We start from the raw sequence: 16,330 nt of genomic DNA on the forward strand, positions 1-16,330 counted from the left end.
GAGGGCAGGGACTGTGTGCATCTTGCCTATTATTGTCACCGCAGTCCCCATGCCAGGGTCTGGAACATTATAGACCTTAGTAAATACATGTTGAACAAATACACAGTGAGATATCAACATTTTAACTTTTACATATCACTATTACCTCAAACTCTACAAGACAAAATTGAACTCGCACTTTTTCTCTTGATAACCTCATTTATCTTTTTATTATTTGGGGAAGTTCCATCCCTTTACCCTAATTTGAGGACTTATTCACTTTTGACATTTCATCTGATACAGTCTATAAAGGCCCCATATGGTTCATTTTTCTTTTGAGAAGTATCTATATTCATTTCATCATTTCCACACTAATAATTCTAATCCAACCACTCCTCAGTGGAAGCTGTCTACATTCCCTGACTCATTTTCCTACCCCAGTCCATCCTAGCTTCTATAACTGAGGAAATCTGGACCACCCACCATCAGCTTACTCTTTTTTTTTTTTTTTGGTACTAAATTAATCTTTACCTCTACTACCTCACTTCTCTTTTTTTCCAAAGAACCCATCTTTGACCTAAAACAGTGTTCCTGATTCCATTTCTTCCCACGAGCCTTTTCTTCCTCACTGTTCTCCTCTCTCTTACCCCTTCTCTGCCCTTAGTGCCGTGCCTCCTACTTATAAGCATACTCAAGATTTCCCTAACCCAAACCCAAACCATCTGTTGATCTCATGTCTTCCAAGCAACTTTTCAATCCCTTAATTCTCAAGCTTCTCTGAATTATCTGCTACATACTTGATTTCTACACCACCCACATATTCATTTTTCCTGGCTTCCATTCCCTTTCTACCATTTCATGAAAACAACTTTTAGTGGTCACCAATTCATTGCTAAATCCAGTAGAATTTTCTAAGCTATTACCCTTCTTAACTTCTCTGTGGAATTGAAGGCCATCCCCTCAATCCTGAATTCTTTCTTTCTTGGACATTTTTCTTCTTGCTCCTCTAACCATTCCTTCTCTCCTTTGCCAACCTCTTTTCCAACCTACTAAATGTGAAATAATGTTCTGTCCTTGGTGCTCTTATCTTCATGTCCCCTTATCTATGCCTTGTCTTTAACTATCACCTGTTAGGTAAAGCATTGCTTCTCAAACTTTGATGTGTGTACAGATCTTTCTGTGGACTCTGTTAAAATGCAAATTCCAATTCACTGAGCCTGGGGAAGATCCCAACATTTTGCTTTTCTAAAAAGTTACCAGTAACTAATGTTGCTGTTCTACTGAGATCAGGAGGAATGGCATGGATGTCAATGACTACCAAACCTGAAACTCTGACCAGGACCCATTTTCAAATTTATAAGACTACATTTTCAGTTACTGTGGAATATTTTCATTAGAAGACTAAGGAACAATGATCAGCACATCAAACTCAAACTAAGTTCATATTTTTATACTTTTAAAAGAATAATTTTACCATCACTTTACTTTCTTCTCACATTTGAAAACTTACTTTTGATTTTTATGTTTCCTTTCCTTGGTACTCATATTCCATAAAGGTCTGGTCTTTTCAATTCTTTTTAGAAATAAAGTTTCATCTATTTCCTTTATTCATTTTGTTTCTTCCATGATTCATTTTCTTGCTTCTCATTTCTGGACTGCCCTTTGAGTAAGATCATTCCCTCTGATTTCTAATTCTTCTACTCCCAGTAAACCTAGGTTCTGTCTTCAGTGCAAAGCTTTATTCATCTGCTGAGAAATCTCTACCAAATTCCCTGTACCAGGTAAAAGGGGACATAGACGTTCTCAAAAAGCACTTCTCAAAACATATCTGAGCTATGCTTCTAGGGTGAGGAAAAAGTTTGGATTAGTAAAAGAAGAAGAAAGAACATTGACAATGGAATGTGTTAGAAAGTGTCCTTTGACATGAAGAAATTTTTTAAAAAGTATAGAAGAGATGTTTTAGAAAATGTAATAGCTATTTTATCAAAACATAAGCATTGGACCCAAAAAATTATATATATATATATATTTATCCATCCCAAAAGATGGTCAGTGGCATACATAAGGTCGGGTAGTTTGTAGACAGGCTAAATTTATTTATTTATTTACTTTTAATTTTTTTTTAGCATTTATTTTTTAGGTGTAGATGGACACAACACAATGCCTTTATTTTTATGTGGTACTGAGGATTGAACCTGGGTCCTGCCCGTGCTAGGCAAGAGCTCTACCGCTGAGCCACAATCCCAGCCCCAGACTAAATTTATTTTGATGTTCTTCAGTTTATCTACTGGGTATAATTCATCACAAATTAACTGCATTTTCTATCTCTATCTCAGTACTTTATTCAATAGAATGTCTGATATATTGCTGGAATAAATTTCTATAAACAAAGGATCTGAAAAGTCCAAATCACCTTCTCAGAAAATTGATGTGAAAGTCAGTAAAGATACTTCCCTGAAGTCATGCTACTAACATGTAATTGACTAGTAATCTGGTCAAATCACTCCCTCCCTTTTCTATTACATTCTATGGATTCTTTAAAGCTATAATAGTCAATGTTATACTGAGACAAATGCCAGTTGAAGCAGACACTATCTCCACCAACTCTTACCCCTTCATTAGGATATGAAATGCTCTATCCTGAACATCCAAGTTGCTGGAGGTAGGTTTTCCAGAGGTCTGGTCTAATAACATTCACTGGATGCTGTCTGTATTTTTAAGAGACTTGTTGCCTCTGTGCAGTGTCCAAGTTTAATTATTCACAAAACAATTGGATGCAACCAACATTTGATCTTGAATGTCCTCAGACAATGAGAAGACTGTGACTATAGGTTAAGTACACAGTAAAGCAATAAAGAGCCCTGAATTATGTTAAATGTTATTCTCTTTTGCGGTTCTTCCATTTGGAGTTATTTTATGTTTTTTTTTTTTTTTTCCATTTCCTTTTGCCAAGCAGAGAGGAGAAAGAGTCCCTGGAAAATCAAAAGGTATTAAGAGTAAGAAAACAGCATGTACCCGGCTCTCTCACTGATTATCAGATTTTAGGTACTTAGCCTCTCTTTTGCTTCTATAGTAATTCTTGTTCTGTTCAGGGTTTATTATATGAATAAACTGAAATAAATAAATTAAAATCTTAAGGCCTCTGCAAATTTTACTTCAGCTTGCATTAGTTCTGTAAGAATGCTGCATTTTGGTGAATGAAACCCTATAAAATGAATAACACATTGCAAAATATAATTGAAGGGACTGGGGTTGTGGCTTAATGCTAGAGTGCTTGCCTGGCATGTGTGAGGCACTGGATTTGATTCTCAGCACTGCAAATAAATAAATGAATAAAATAAAGGTGTGTGTATATATATACATATACATACACATATATATATATATATATACACATACACACACACACACATATGTAAAATTGTAGACCTAATGGCTTAAATCACATTTTTGTTGTTGTTTGTTAGTTTTGGTGGTTTTTGGTGATTGAAACTTTGGCCAGTTAGAGCTCTTACATTCTCATATTTAAATGACCCAATGAGAAATTAAATATCCATTCTATTCATTCTACAAATACTTATGGAACACTCTCTGCACAGGAGGTTATAAAGCACAGTTTATTATTATGGAATCTTTTTTTTAATCAAGGAAAATTTACTTCACTACTTCTAATATAACTAGACAGTCCCATACGCTCTCTCCTTTAAAATTCAGAACTTCCTTTGACAATTACAAACTTGGGCAATGTTGACAAGGGTGAATGCAACTGAAGAAGGGAAGAGCTGCCTGCCATTTGGTAGGAGGGAGCCTTTTGATGGAAATTGAAGAAATTTTCAGGCTGAAATTTGTTTAAACATGCGGTTGAGTTTAGGGTTTTTAAAAAGCACAGAATATTTCTGTCTTGTTTTATTCACAGGAAGACAATATGAAGTTGAGTTTATTGGAAAGCCTAGACGCTGGCCTTTTGTAATTTGGTTTGCAATGGGGCCCCAGATCATGCGAGCAATTAAGTCCTCAGTAATGTGTTCATCCTAGAGAGGCATACTTGTGGTAGCCCATCTGGTCTGATTTTAGCTTCTCAGTGTTTCTCTAAAGTCTTGTAAGAGCCAGGGCAGGGATAAAATAACAAAAATTTCATGTAACATACTTGTCAAGAAGTGTATTTCATAAATCACTGTTGATATTTTGACTCACAAGACACAAAGGGCTTGTATTCTATAACATTTTTTACCAGTAGCAGTTAGTATTTTGGCTAGAGCAGCCTCCTTCCCTCTGTCTGCCATCTGCTATTTTGGAAGGGGGAGTAGAGCCCTGAGAGCAGCTTTTAATGGAAAGAAGCAAGCTAATGGATGATTCTAGGAATTTCAGTGCTTTGTAATCAGAAACAAAGTAGGCTGAATATACAAATGCATTCCTTCCCTCCTTCCCTCCCTCCTTATTAAACTGAAAACCCCCTGCTGACTCCAAGGGTGCAGAAGCTTGTGCAAGGTCCCCTCACTTAGAAGGGCCAAAGTTTGTTTTAATACCCTATTGTCACTATCTTAAAATCCTTAATAATACTTTTATACAAGGGGTCCACATTTTCATTTTACATTGAGACTTAGCATGACTCTGTCTACACTTTCCAGCTGCAGAATATATGGTAGCTTAAAAGGTGAGTAAACTGGAATTAAAGGAAAAGAAGACACTAAAGGAACTAAATTAAAGAAGGAGTGAGCTCAGCTTTTAGTCAAGCAAGCCCCACTTCTTTAGTCAGGAAGTCACAATGTGAGTTGGAGGAAAATGAGCAAGAAGTCTTAAAGAATCAGAACTCTGTGGAAGTTTTGGGAAGAAATGTTCAAGAATCCTTGAAAAAAATGACTCTGCTATAGGAGTCAATCCTTGAAAAATGACTCTTTTTTTTTTTTCAGAGAGAAAATACTCTGAAAAGATGGCTAAGTTAGCTTCAGAACTAGCAAAACAACAAGAAAAAGTATTTCATTCAGGTGAAGAATGATCCTGAAATGAGGATAAACATTCCTTAAAGTAGCAAGGGGTATTCTGCTTTAGACAACGTCCTGCCAAAGAACAATGATAAAAGTGAATGTCTGTGAACACTACTCCATAGTCTAAGAAAAAGATTAATAGTACCAAGTTTGCATTCTGACAGTGAAAGTGAATATTCTACTTCCAACTCAGAGGATAATGAAGAGGTTGCTTGAAATATGTAGAGACCACTAACGCAGTCATTTTCATCCAAAAGATTCAACCTCAGAATACAGTATGTTCAGCTCCTCTTTACAAAAAAATACCTTCTAAGAAAATGAAAAAAAGATAAAAAAGTAACAGTAGAGAATATTTTGAAGCTCACAGTAGTTCAAAGTTTCAACCTCTGATAGATAATTCCAGAAACGTCAGTGCTTTGTAAAGTAGGCTGAATATACAAATGCATTCCCTCCCTTCCTCTGATAGAACACAGTAGAAGGTAAAGAGAGCAAAATTAGACCAGCAAACTCTGCATAATTTATTCAGCAAACTTTCTTCTTCCTTTTCTGCTGAACTTAAACAAATCAATAATATAAGAAATTATTTCATAAATAGATGCTGTAGTTATACCTTGGGTTCCACATTGTGCTTTATGGTTTGGGTTCTAAGATTTACGAGAAAGCTTTCAAACCACTATGCTGCAAGATTCCATTCATGTTGCCACCAGTGGCTTCTTTTCTGGAATCAGTAAATATTGATTTCTCTAACAGAAGAAGTCCTCGATATTATGGGTACTTTCCAAAGTATACTGGACCAATTAGACTGGATAGTAAACAAATTTAAAGAAGATTCTTCTTTGAAACTCTTCCTTTTTTTGTCCACAATTTGGATAGCTAGTTATTGAGAGGAGACAAGAGTCAGCTAATAATTGAATAGTTATCATCTTTATGTAACACACACCTTATTGCATCTATTGTTCACCTCAATGTACCTCTTATGTGGGATCATGCAAAGCAAAGTCTTTATAACTGGCTCTGGTATGAAACTACTACATATAGTGTTTTGTTTTGTTTTGTTTTGTTTTGTTTGAGAGAAGGGAAAAAGATTTATTGCTTTGCTAGCAAAGGAGAAACGCATGGGATTCCTATCCCAAAGGCTGTGATACTACCCACCAGCAGGAATATGGGTCTTTTAAAGAGGTGATTCAAAGGCTACATTCCACCTGTTCTCTGTTGGAGTTGTAATTTGCTTTTTAATTTGGGAGATAATCATTTCTGAGCTCTTCTGGTACCATCCCCAAGGTCTGGATTACTTTGTTCCTATGGTGAGTGTGTACTCTGAGAAAGGTAATCCTGTTTCCCCCAAGATTAGGGAATGAGAGAGATTAAGGAGGAGTAGAGAAAGAGGAAGAGAAAGTAACATGTTCATTTTAAAAATAAGTTGCAGTGGCAGAGCAGCAAGGGCTATATTCAAAGCATAAAATGGACCAATGTTACATTTCCCCACTGTCAGTTTCAATTTCTACATTTCATTTCTATGGAAAACTGAGCAATGACATCTCCAAGCTTCTTCCTGTGGAAAGAGAGCAAAGTTGGGGGAAGTAACACAAAGTCCTTATTTGCTATTGGGAGGTGGAGGGGAGGCATGGACAGTTAAGGTTATTCATCATCAGAGCAGTCCAGAGGTCCATAGTGAAAGATGGCAGATGACTGGATAGGGCACAACATAGGGCAGGGATAATGCTAACACAATAATAAATAAGACAAAGTATTACTTTTTTGTGAACAATTAGCATAAATCAATTGATACTTCAGCCAGTCTCTGAAAACCATCAAGACTAACTCATAATCATATCGGTGAAAAATAGATTGAGTTTATCAATGTAGGAAATTAAGAAGATTTGTAGGTCTATGAGATCATACTCAAATTAACTCAGGACAAACTTGTGACTCTAGAGTCCTTTGTGATCATTATTATTAGGCACTCCCACACAAGAACAATTTCTTTATAGTCTCCAGCTCTATTTACTTTTGATAGGACTGACAGAAGTGCACATTTTAAGTTACATTAAAAAAACACACACATTGTTTTTCCTTTTAAATGTCCATGTAGGACTGTTCTTAGGCTATACTCACCTGCCAGGTATTTAAGACCAAGTTGGTCAAAACTGACTTTGTTTCTGTCTCCTGTTAAGAATTAGCTGAGATTCTTCAGAGATCACTATTGGGGACATATGTGAAGACTCTTGGCTCTTCACTCATCTTGCTAAGGATTACTTTAGCTATTCTGGGTCTCTTATTTTTCCAGATGAATTTCATGATTGCTTTTTCTATTTCTATGAGGAATGCCATTGTGATTTTGATTGGAATTGCATTACATCTGTATAGTGCTTTTGGTAGTATGGTAATATTCATAATATTAATTCTGCTGTCCAAGAGCAAGGTAGATCTTTCCATCTTCCAAGGTCTTCTTTGATTTTTTTCTTTAAGGTTCTGTAGTTTTCATTATAGAGGTCTTTCACTTCTTTCATTAAGTTGATTCCCAAGTTTTTTGTTTGTTTGTTTTTAAAGCTATTGTAAATGAGATAGTTTTCCTTTCAGAGGATTTGTCACTGATATACAGAAATTCCTTTATTTTATGGGTGTGGATTTTATATCCTGCTATTTTGCTGAATTCATATAGTAGTTCTATAAGTTTTCTAGTGGAACTTTTTGGGTCTTCTAAGTATAGAATCATATCGTCAGCAAATAGTGCTAATTTGAGTTTTTCTTTACCTGTCCATATCCCTTTAATTTCTTTTGTCTGTCTAATTGCTCTGGCTTGTATTTCAAGAACTATGTTAAATTGAAGTGGTGAAAGAGGGCATCCCTGTCTTGTTCTAGTTTTTAGAGGGAATGCTTTCAATTTTCTCCATTTAGAATGATGTTGACCTGGGACTTAGCCTTTACAATGTTGAGATATGTTCCTGTTATCCCTAGTTTTTCTAGTGTTTTGAACAAGAAAGGGCACTGTATTTTGTTAAATGCTTTTTCTGTGTCTATTGAGATGATTGTATGATTCTTTAAGTCTATTGATGTGATAAATCACATTTATTGGTTTTCATATGTTAAACCAACCTTGCATCCCTGGGATGAATCCCACTTGATTGTGGTACACTATCTCTTTGATATGTTTTTGTCTTTGATTTTCCAGACTCTTATTGAGAATTTTTGCATCTATGTTCATTAGAGATAGTGGACTGAAGTTTTCTTTCTTTGATGTGTCTTTGCTTGGTTTTAGAATAAGGGTGATATTGGCCTCATAGAATGAGTTAGGAAGTGCTGCCTATTTTTCTGTTTTCTGAAATAAATTGAAGAGTAGTGGTATTAGTCTTCTTTAAAGGTCTTGTAGAACTCAGCTGTGTATCCATCTGGTCCTGGTCTTTTTTTTGATTGGTAGAGTTCTCATGGTGTCTTCTATTTCATTGCTCGATATTTGTCTGTTTAAATTGTGTATGTCATCCTGATTAAATGTGGGCAAATCATATGATTTAAGAAATCTATTGATATCTTTGATATTTTCTATTTTATTGGAGTACAAGTTTTCAAAATAATTTCTAATTATATTTTGTATTTCTGTTGTGATATTACCTTTTTCATCATGTATGTTAGCAATTTGAGTTTTCTCTCTCCTTCTCTTTGTTAGTGTAGCTATGGATCTGTCAATTTTATTTATTTTTTTCAAAGAATCAACTTTTTGTTCTGTCAATTTTTTAATTGTTTCTTTTGTTTCGATTTATCTCTAATTTTAATTATTTCCTGTCTTCTGTTTTGGGTGTTGATTTGTTCTTCTTTTTATAGGGCTTTGAGATTTAATGTTAGGTCATTTATTTGTTGACCTTTTCTTTTAAGAACTGAACTCCATGTGATAAACTTTCCTCTTAGTACTGCCTTCATAGTGTCCCAGAGATTTCGATATGTTGTGTTTAAGTTCTCATTTACCTCTAGGAATTTTTCAATCTCCTCCTTGGGTCTTTTGCAACCCATTGTTCATTCAGTAGTATATTATTTAGTCTCCAGAGGTTGGAGTAGCTTTTATTTTTTATTTTGTCATTGATTTCTAATTTTATTCCATTATCTAATAAAATGCAGGGTAGTATCTCTGCTTTTTTGTATTTTCTAAGAGTTACTTTGTGGCATGTAATATGGTTTATTTTAGAGAAGGATCTATGTGCTGCTGAGAAGAAAGTCTATTTGCTTATCGAAGGATGAAATATTCTATATATGTCAATTAAGTCTATCTAAGTTATTGATTGTATTATTGAGTTCTATAGTTACTTTGTTCAGCTCTTGTTTGGAAGATCTGTCTAGTGGTGAGAGAGCTGTGTTAAAGTCGCCCATGATTATTGTGTTGTTGTCAATTGACTCTTGAACTTGAAAAGAATTTGTTTGATGAACGTAGATGCTCCATTGTTTGGGACATATTTGTTATGACTTGTTGGTGTATGATTCCCTTGAGCAGTATGAAATGTCCTTCTTTATCCTTTTTGATTAACTTTAGCTATTCAGATATACCAGTCCTCAAAAATCCTAATTAATGCAAAGTACTTGGTTTCACATATGTTGGTGATGTGAGAGCAGGAGAATAGAAGGGGAGGAAAAAAAAAAAATCTCAAAGTAAGACACCAGGACTGTTAATTGTTTTGGTTGGAGATCATATCTTTTCTGCTTCCTTTCTCAACCAATAGGTGGGGTTGTCTGTTGTTATCTGGTATCTCTGCCTTCAGTATGGTGAAGGTAACCAGGGTGGGAAGGCTAGTCCTGGTGCAGGGCACCTGGAAGTGAGGCATGGCATCTGCCAGTCCCTAAAAGGAGACTGCACCTCAAGGGTCTCTTTTTGTGTCCTATCTCCTATGTTGCCTGAAAATTTCCCAGTTCCTGGTCTCTCTGTTAGTCTCCAAACTGTTGCACCCTCCCCCTCTCCCTTACTAGTTCCCATTTAAGGGACCTCTCTCACAGGCTTCCTGTGGGTGGCGCCCTGATCGCACTGCGCACCTGTCCCACTGAGACCTATTTTGTGTTGGGCAGTAACTGTGCCTTGCTGGGGAAAGGGGGGAGTTGGAAACCCTGTGCTTGACCAGCTGAAGTTCCAATCTGGGAGCTGCCCCCACCAAAGATAGAGAGGAAGGTGACCCAAGATGGAAGAGGGCCACTTCCAGAGCCAGGGGGTCAGGTCGGGTGGGATGAGCCAGGCAATGGCATTGTAAGATGTATTCAGAGATGAGCTCTGTGGCATGCAGTGTTGCAGCGATTTTTAGAACCTGTGAGATGTCCTCAGGTGCAAGCAGACTACCACGTGTAGGGGACTATGGCAGTAGCTGCTGAGTCACCAGGTGGAGGCAACCAAGGGATTCCCATGTTGGTAGATGGGGGTCCACAGGGTAGTGGTGGCTGGAGTTCCTGTAGGTGAGTAGCAGTTGAGAGTCCTGCATGGGAACGGAGTGGTATCTGGGAATTCTGCTCTGGTGCTGATGCGGTGATCCTGCTAAAGTCCTCGGGAACCCTGAGTGGGCTAGAAGTCGGGAGTTTGGAGTCCTGCTCTAACACTGAAGCCCGGGGCCCTGTGCGGAGGCACAGTGCTGGTGATTTCTACACGAGAGCAGCAGTGTAGGGGTCCTCTATCACTCTCAGAGAAGCAGTATTCCCACTAGTTGAGACCTGGGTCACAGAGCAACACAGAATGCTGCCTCCTCCTGGCCCACCATCTTGGCTCTCCGTATGTAGGTTCTAGAGTCCCACTTAATCCCGACACCTGCACCAGTGGTGCCATGGATGTCCCCAGAAAGAGGAACCAGATGTGTAAAATCAAGGGTCTTGGTGTGCACACTGGGGGACTTACCAGATGGCCAAGGGTGTTGCAACTTTACTGAGTTCAGTTTCCTTTTTCTCAAAATGGATCATGATGGAGCAACCTGTACCATTCAGGAAGAGAAGGCAGGAGTTCCCTGAAGCAAAGGGAGATTTGACAGCTGCTAGGATAGTCTCTCAGTTACTTCCTTTACTCACAGGATTAGCTCCTTAGTTCGACCCAGGCAAACTCACCCATCTCCTAACTCTCCGGCAGTTTGCTCTCAGCAAGTTCACCAGCCACCTTGCATCCTCAGCATGGAAGTAGGGTTTCTTAGAGAGCCAGGCCTGCCCAAGAAAGCTGGAGCTGGGACTGTTCTCAAGTCGCATCTGGGTTGCCAATTTGTTGCCAAAACTCTGTCCTTGTTCCCAATGCCAGTCCAATAACAAGGACATGATTTTGAGATAAAGCAAAAAGGTTTATTGCTTTGTTAGCAAAGGAGAAACACAAGGACTCCTGTCCCAGAAGTTGTGATTTTTACATATAGTTTTTATACTAAAGAAACCTCCTATAAGAATTTTCTTTTGGTTAAACAATCTGGATCTCTACCACTTGGTTCCCTGACTCAAGTTTTACAAAGCCATATCCCTAATCCAATCAAGATTTACTTTTTGGCTACTAATAAAGTATCAGCTGGATAACCAGGGTTACTCTTCATACATTGGACTTTCTTTTCCAGGTTTTTACCAGCACTGTCAAGAGGCATTCTTTGTCAATAGTGTGTGACATTCCTGGCCCACTTAATGGAATTCAGGGACCACAAACTTACAAAAACAAAGAACTGACAGAGTGGAATATTTATTAATTCCTGTTGACAGTGGAACATTGACTGATTTCTTTGAAAATGAAGACAAGGCTTGAAGCTGTCCTTTGCTCTGATCCTTCCTTGCAAGGGCGGTTGTGCCTAGCCGCCACTCTTCTAGTCAAAAGTGTTGCGTTTACGTACAACATTAGATTATTTTTCCAGCGTATAAGATTTAACATTGGGAGGGGGGGATGTCACCTTTTGATTAGTCAGGCTGTTATATCATCTCTAGTACTATGCAGTGGTCCTTGAGTTGGAGAGAATGTGCTGTTCACTCATTACCTCTCTGGAGACCTTTTGCTGAAATGATCAGTGTGCTCAGGGACTATTTGGAACTTGATACTTTTGAATTCTTTTCTACTAGAGATATTATTCCTAATTTTGAGGGTCTTTTAATATTCAGCTGATTGTTTGCAAATGTGCTTGTTCAAGGACACAGAAGTTCAAAGATGGGTATCATGTAAGTGTGCTCTGTATTTCAGAACAGGTGAGTAGAGAAAGCAGATCATTTCTTGCTGTTTAACTTAAGAAAAGGTCTGATGGAGAAGAAGTAGGTGATCTGCCTTTCTCTTTTTGGATTTAGGCTACATATTTATGGGGTGACTGGGTAATACCATTGGGATAAGGGGATAAATGTAAAAAGTATGTAGGGTGTATACCCAACCTAGAAAGCACATCAACTATAGCTCATATTTGGAATAGTCATTATCTGTGCCATGACCTTGACCTTCATGATGTAAGTGAGAAGCCAGGCTAGAGAAATTAAATCTTGACTTGTAGTTTATTAAATTTTTTCAGAACCCAAAATAAAAACACTACATTTTTTTTTGAATAAAGACATTTTCATGAATAACATGCAGGTGAGTAGTGTATTAGTGGTTGGTGAAAATCTTGGTTTCTCTGTCAAGTAGAAATAAAACTCACTGTAAGGCATTTCCATTTTTTCCCTTAAAGTGACAATTTCAAGCCTCCTATACATTTGCATAAACCTTTTTTCATAGGAAAGAAATAAAGGCTAAGCTTAACCATCATTGTCTTATAGTCTTCACATACCCCTGGAAATATTTCACACTTGGAAATAAGATTCTTCACTTAAATATCATTGTAATAACATCTGTACTGCAGAAGCTTTTCTCATTTCTTACCCTGTAAACCCTTTTCATGAAAATATTTCCAGAAATAATTGCAAATTTTTTCATTTATTTGTGGTATATAATTAATTTCATGTTGAATCCACCTGTTAAGGGTTTAGTCTTTAATGTAACTACTAACCAAAAATATGTGAACAAATTTGTACCTGAATATGAATTTTAAAAATTTCATAGTACCAAAGGATATTCAATGAATGTGAATTTCCTTCCCGTTTCCTGATCCCTAGTCCTTAGGCATCTGCTGGCAGTAGTTTCCTAAGCATTCTTCCAGATCTAGTCTGTGCATGTTGGAGACTGTCTTTCTTTCCTTTTAAAAACATAATGGTAACATGATACTTACTAGTTTGTACCTTGCTTTTTTTTTTTTTTTTTTTTGCTTAATATATCTAGTTTTGACAACTGTTGACAGTATAAAAACTTTGTAAAAACTTTAATGATCTAATGTGTAAATTTTTGCATTTGCCTTTAAATATCTACTGATTTATTTTTATAATTTTTGAGTCTATACTATTTGTAAGCAGTATGTGTTAATAAATTTTATTATTAATAAAAAGGCAACTTGGATAGATTTTTTAAAAAACAAGAACTACTTGGAGAAATTGAAGAACATCAAAATAAATTTAGTCCTTCAAGGGTGCACAATAAGTATTTTTAGCATGAGTAAATGAGTGACTTTCTAAAGTTTGATATAAGCTTAATTTTCAATTATCTAATTTTGATGGGGTGGAAAGTGAGGCATTCATATTAATTTTTTGAGAAAAAATTAAAGATGAAAGAAAGAACCAAATGCCTGTTTCCATCATCACAAATAGCAGCTGTTATTTTATTTCATTTATTTAAAATGTTTACCTTAAAAAGCAGATAAAGTTTAACTAATGCCATTTTTATCTCCCTCTGCTCTTTGGAAGACAAAACACAATCATAAATGTTGGAATCTTCCAGTATTTTTTCTCAATTTATAATACTAGGAACAATAATAGTAACATTTCATGTGATGGTTTAACATTTCTGTGGATGACATGAAACTATATGCTTTATTCTACAATTTGCTGTCTTCATTCTCTATATTATTTGCTGTGCTATTTCCTTCATTCCCATTACTGTGTGCAGTAGTCATGAAACGCCCTTTCCTGCTCTGCCTCACTTAGGCTGTGTAAAGTAGAGCCAGAGCAGCTTTTCTTTATGTTGTGGTTCTGCCACTGCCCGTGGCACTGGGCAAGTTAAGTGATTGTTCTGAAACTCAGTCTTCACACTTACGATAGAGGATTAATCATTTTTACCACTTAAGATTTGTTTGTGACAAATGAGGAAGCATATGTAAAACAGGATGTAGCAATGATGCAAAAAATGGTGGTGGAGATTACATATTTGACAGATCTAACTCAGAGTATAAAGAGACTCTAAGCAAAGGCCCATAATAACAGTACTCTTGAGTTTGCATTATGTTTTCCAATTGTACCCTTAACTTGGCTGTTGGTCTTAATTCTCTTTTGTAACAATAAACTTATTTCACCCTTAAATTGTAGTCCAGGATACATCTTGGGCTCATCTTAAAAAATTGAATGTTATTACCTTTAAGATACTTTCCTTGGAATTAAAAGTCTTAAATTTATAAAATTATGAAACTATAATATTAAGTATTTATAAAATAATGCCTATATTCTTCTCTGTAATCAGAAAGGAGTGAATGATGTTTTCCAACTTCATTTTCTAAAGCTGCAAATAACAGAACTGAGAATTATGGATTCTATCAGATCATAAATGGCTATTATATGGACACCCAACTTGCAATTTGAAATTAAAAACATAAGCACATGTTGAGCTGTTTTTTTTCATATTCTCTGCAAATTTTTAAAAACCTGAACAGTCCAATATTAAATATAGTTTTCTGAGTTGATTGAAGTCTGAGATACATTAAGAAACTTGAAATTATATTGTGACTTCCATGTGATTTTAAGGTATTATATTTTGGTTCAACAGATTTTACACAATTCGCTATAGAGAAAAGGATAAGGAGAAAAAATGGATTTTTCAACTCTGTCCAGCCACTGAAACAATTGTGGAAAACTTAAAGCCTAACACAGTTTATGAATTTGGAGTAAAAGACAATGTGGAAGGGGGAATTTGGAGTAAGATTTTTAATCACAAGACTATTATAGGAAGTAAGTATCTGGAATTGTTTGTTTCAGTAAGATTTTTGTAATTTTTTTCTTTTTTCCCTAATTATCTATTTTTAGTTATTGCATGATATGAAATGAGTTAATTTTCATGTTCTAGTATTTAAGAAAATGCAAAAAGAATACAATTTAAGTATTTACATTTCAAAATCTTTATTTAATAATACAATTTTTTTAAATAAGCAGTTTAAAAAATTGATGTCTCTACTGATGTCATAGGCCCTTGTAACATATTTTGCTGACCAGTGAATACAACTGAGTCAATAATAATAATAATAATAATGTTCTTGTTGTTGTTGTTGTTATTATTATTATTATTATTATTACAAATGTTTAGAATGGAAAGATAGACCAGCAGAAGTGGATATAAAAATATTTGGGGAGAACCCTCAGTTTTCTTCTAGTTATCCTTTCATTAAAACTTTATTGGAATCAATATTTAAAAGGTTAGGATGTAATATAATATGCCCAAGATAGAGCATGAGTTGTAGTCATCTTCATAATGATGGGCTGAAATTGATTTGGGAGCAAGAAGAATTAAAATAATGTCATTTCCCCCTTTTTTTGTCAGGTAAAAACAAAGTAAATGGGAAAATCCAGAGTACTTATGACCAAGTCCACACAGTGGTATGTACCAGTTCACTTTTAAGAATTTTTAAAAAATTATCTGCATTGTATTTTTATTTAAATAAGGAAAGAGTCCAATTAGGAGTTACTGAAACTGGATTAACTGATTAGCAATGGAGAAATGGTTTACGTGCTTAATGTTTTAGGAATTAGCTTCTTTTTCTGAGAACTATGATTCCAAATTATCTCTAATTTGTTTGAAGCTCTAAAATTCTGAAATTTTCATATAGTCATTCTGTTATTTGAATAGTCTAGGTATTTTTAGGTAATGCTTCTTCTATCATGTGGATTGTTTTTTAATATAACACTTCAAAAGCCAATTGATTGGTCCATGCTCTAGGTACATTGCTAAAGTTGAGATCTTTCCTTTTTTACTTTCTATCACTTCCTACTTAAAGTAGCCAACCTTTTCAAAATGCAAAAGCAATCAGTTTGGTTTTAAAACATGCCCAGCTTCAGTTCAGTACTGTAAATATTTGTGTGGTTTGTGAGCCAGGCATTTTTCTCTCCTGCCTCCAGTCTAGATAGCTTTTTATGTCTCACTTGAGCAAATATTTTTTTCACAGTCTGCTCTGGGACACATCATATCAGTTATGCACTACTTAGTATAATGTAAGCCATTGATACAGCCACATAGAGCTGTTTGCATTTCAAATCACATGTCCAATTGTAAAGCAAGAACATTATGTTACTGACCAGGATGAGGAGTTACTTTGGTATGAGGAGTTACTTTGGTAAGA

The 16,330-nt window shown here is 35.9% G+C and overlaps 1 protein-coding gene across 21 annotated transcripts in view; it reads left to right on the forward strand.

Annotated features, from left to right (window-relative positions):
• The window catches only part of Abi3bp (ABI family member 3 binding protein), a 247,636-nt gene that overhangs the window by 89,055 nt on the left and 142,251 nt on the right, over positions 1-16,330 (forward strand). For all 21 annotated transcript variants that reach the window (XM_046455259.2, XM_046455247.2, XM_046455248.2 and 18 more), the window contains exons 5-6: positions 14,767-14,948; positions 15,535-15,590. In XM_046455259.2, the coding sequence (XP_046311215.1) occupies positions 14,767-14,948; positions 15,535-15,590 (238 nt within the window). The remainder of the gene's footprint in view (positions 1-14,766; positions 14,949-15,534; positions 15,591-16,330) is intronic.

Source organism: Marmota monax, unplaced genomic scaffold, assembly GCF_021218885.2.
Source record: "Marmota monax isolate L192 unplaced genomic scaffold, Marmota_monax_Labrador192_F-V1.1 WCK01_AAM20220418_F8-fsc00053, whole genome shotgun sequence".
Classification (NCBI taxonomy): Eukaryota; Metazoa; Chordata; class Mammalia; order Rodentia; family Sciuridae; genus Marmota; species Marmota monax.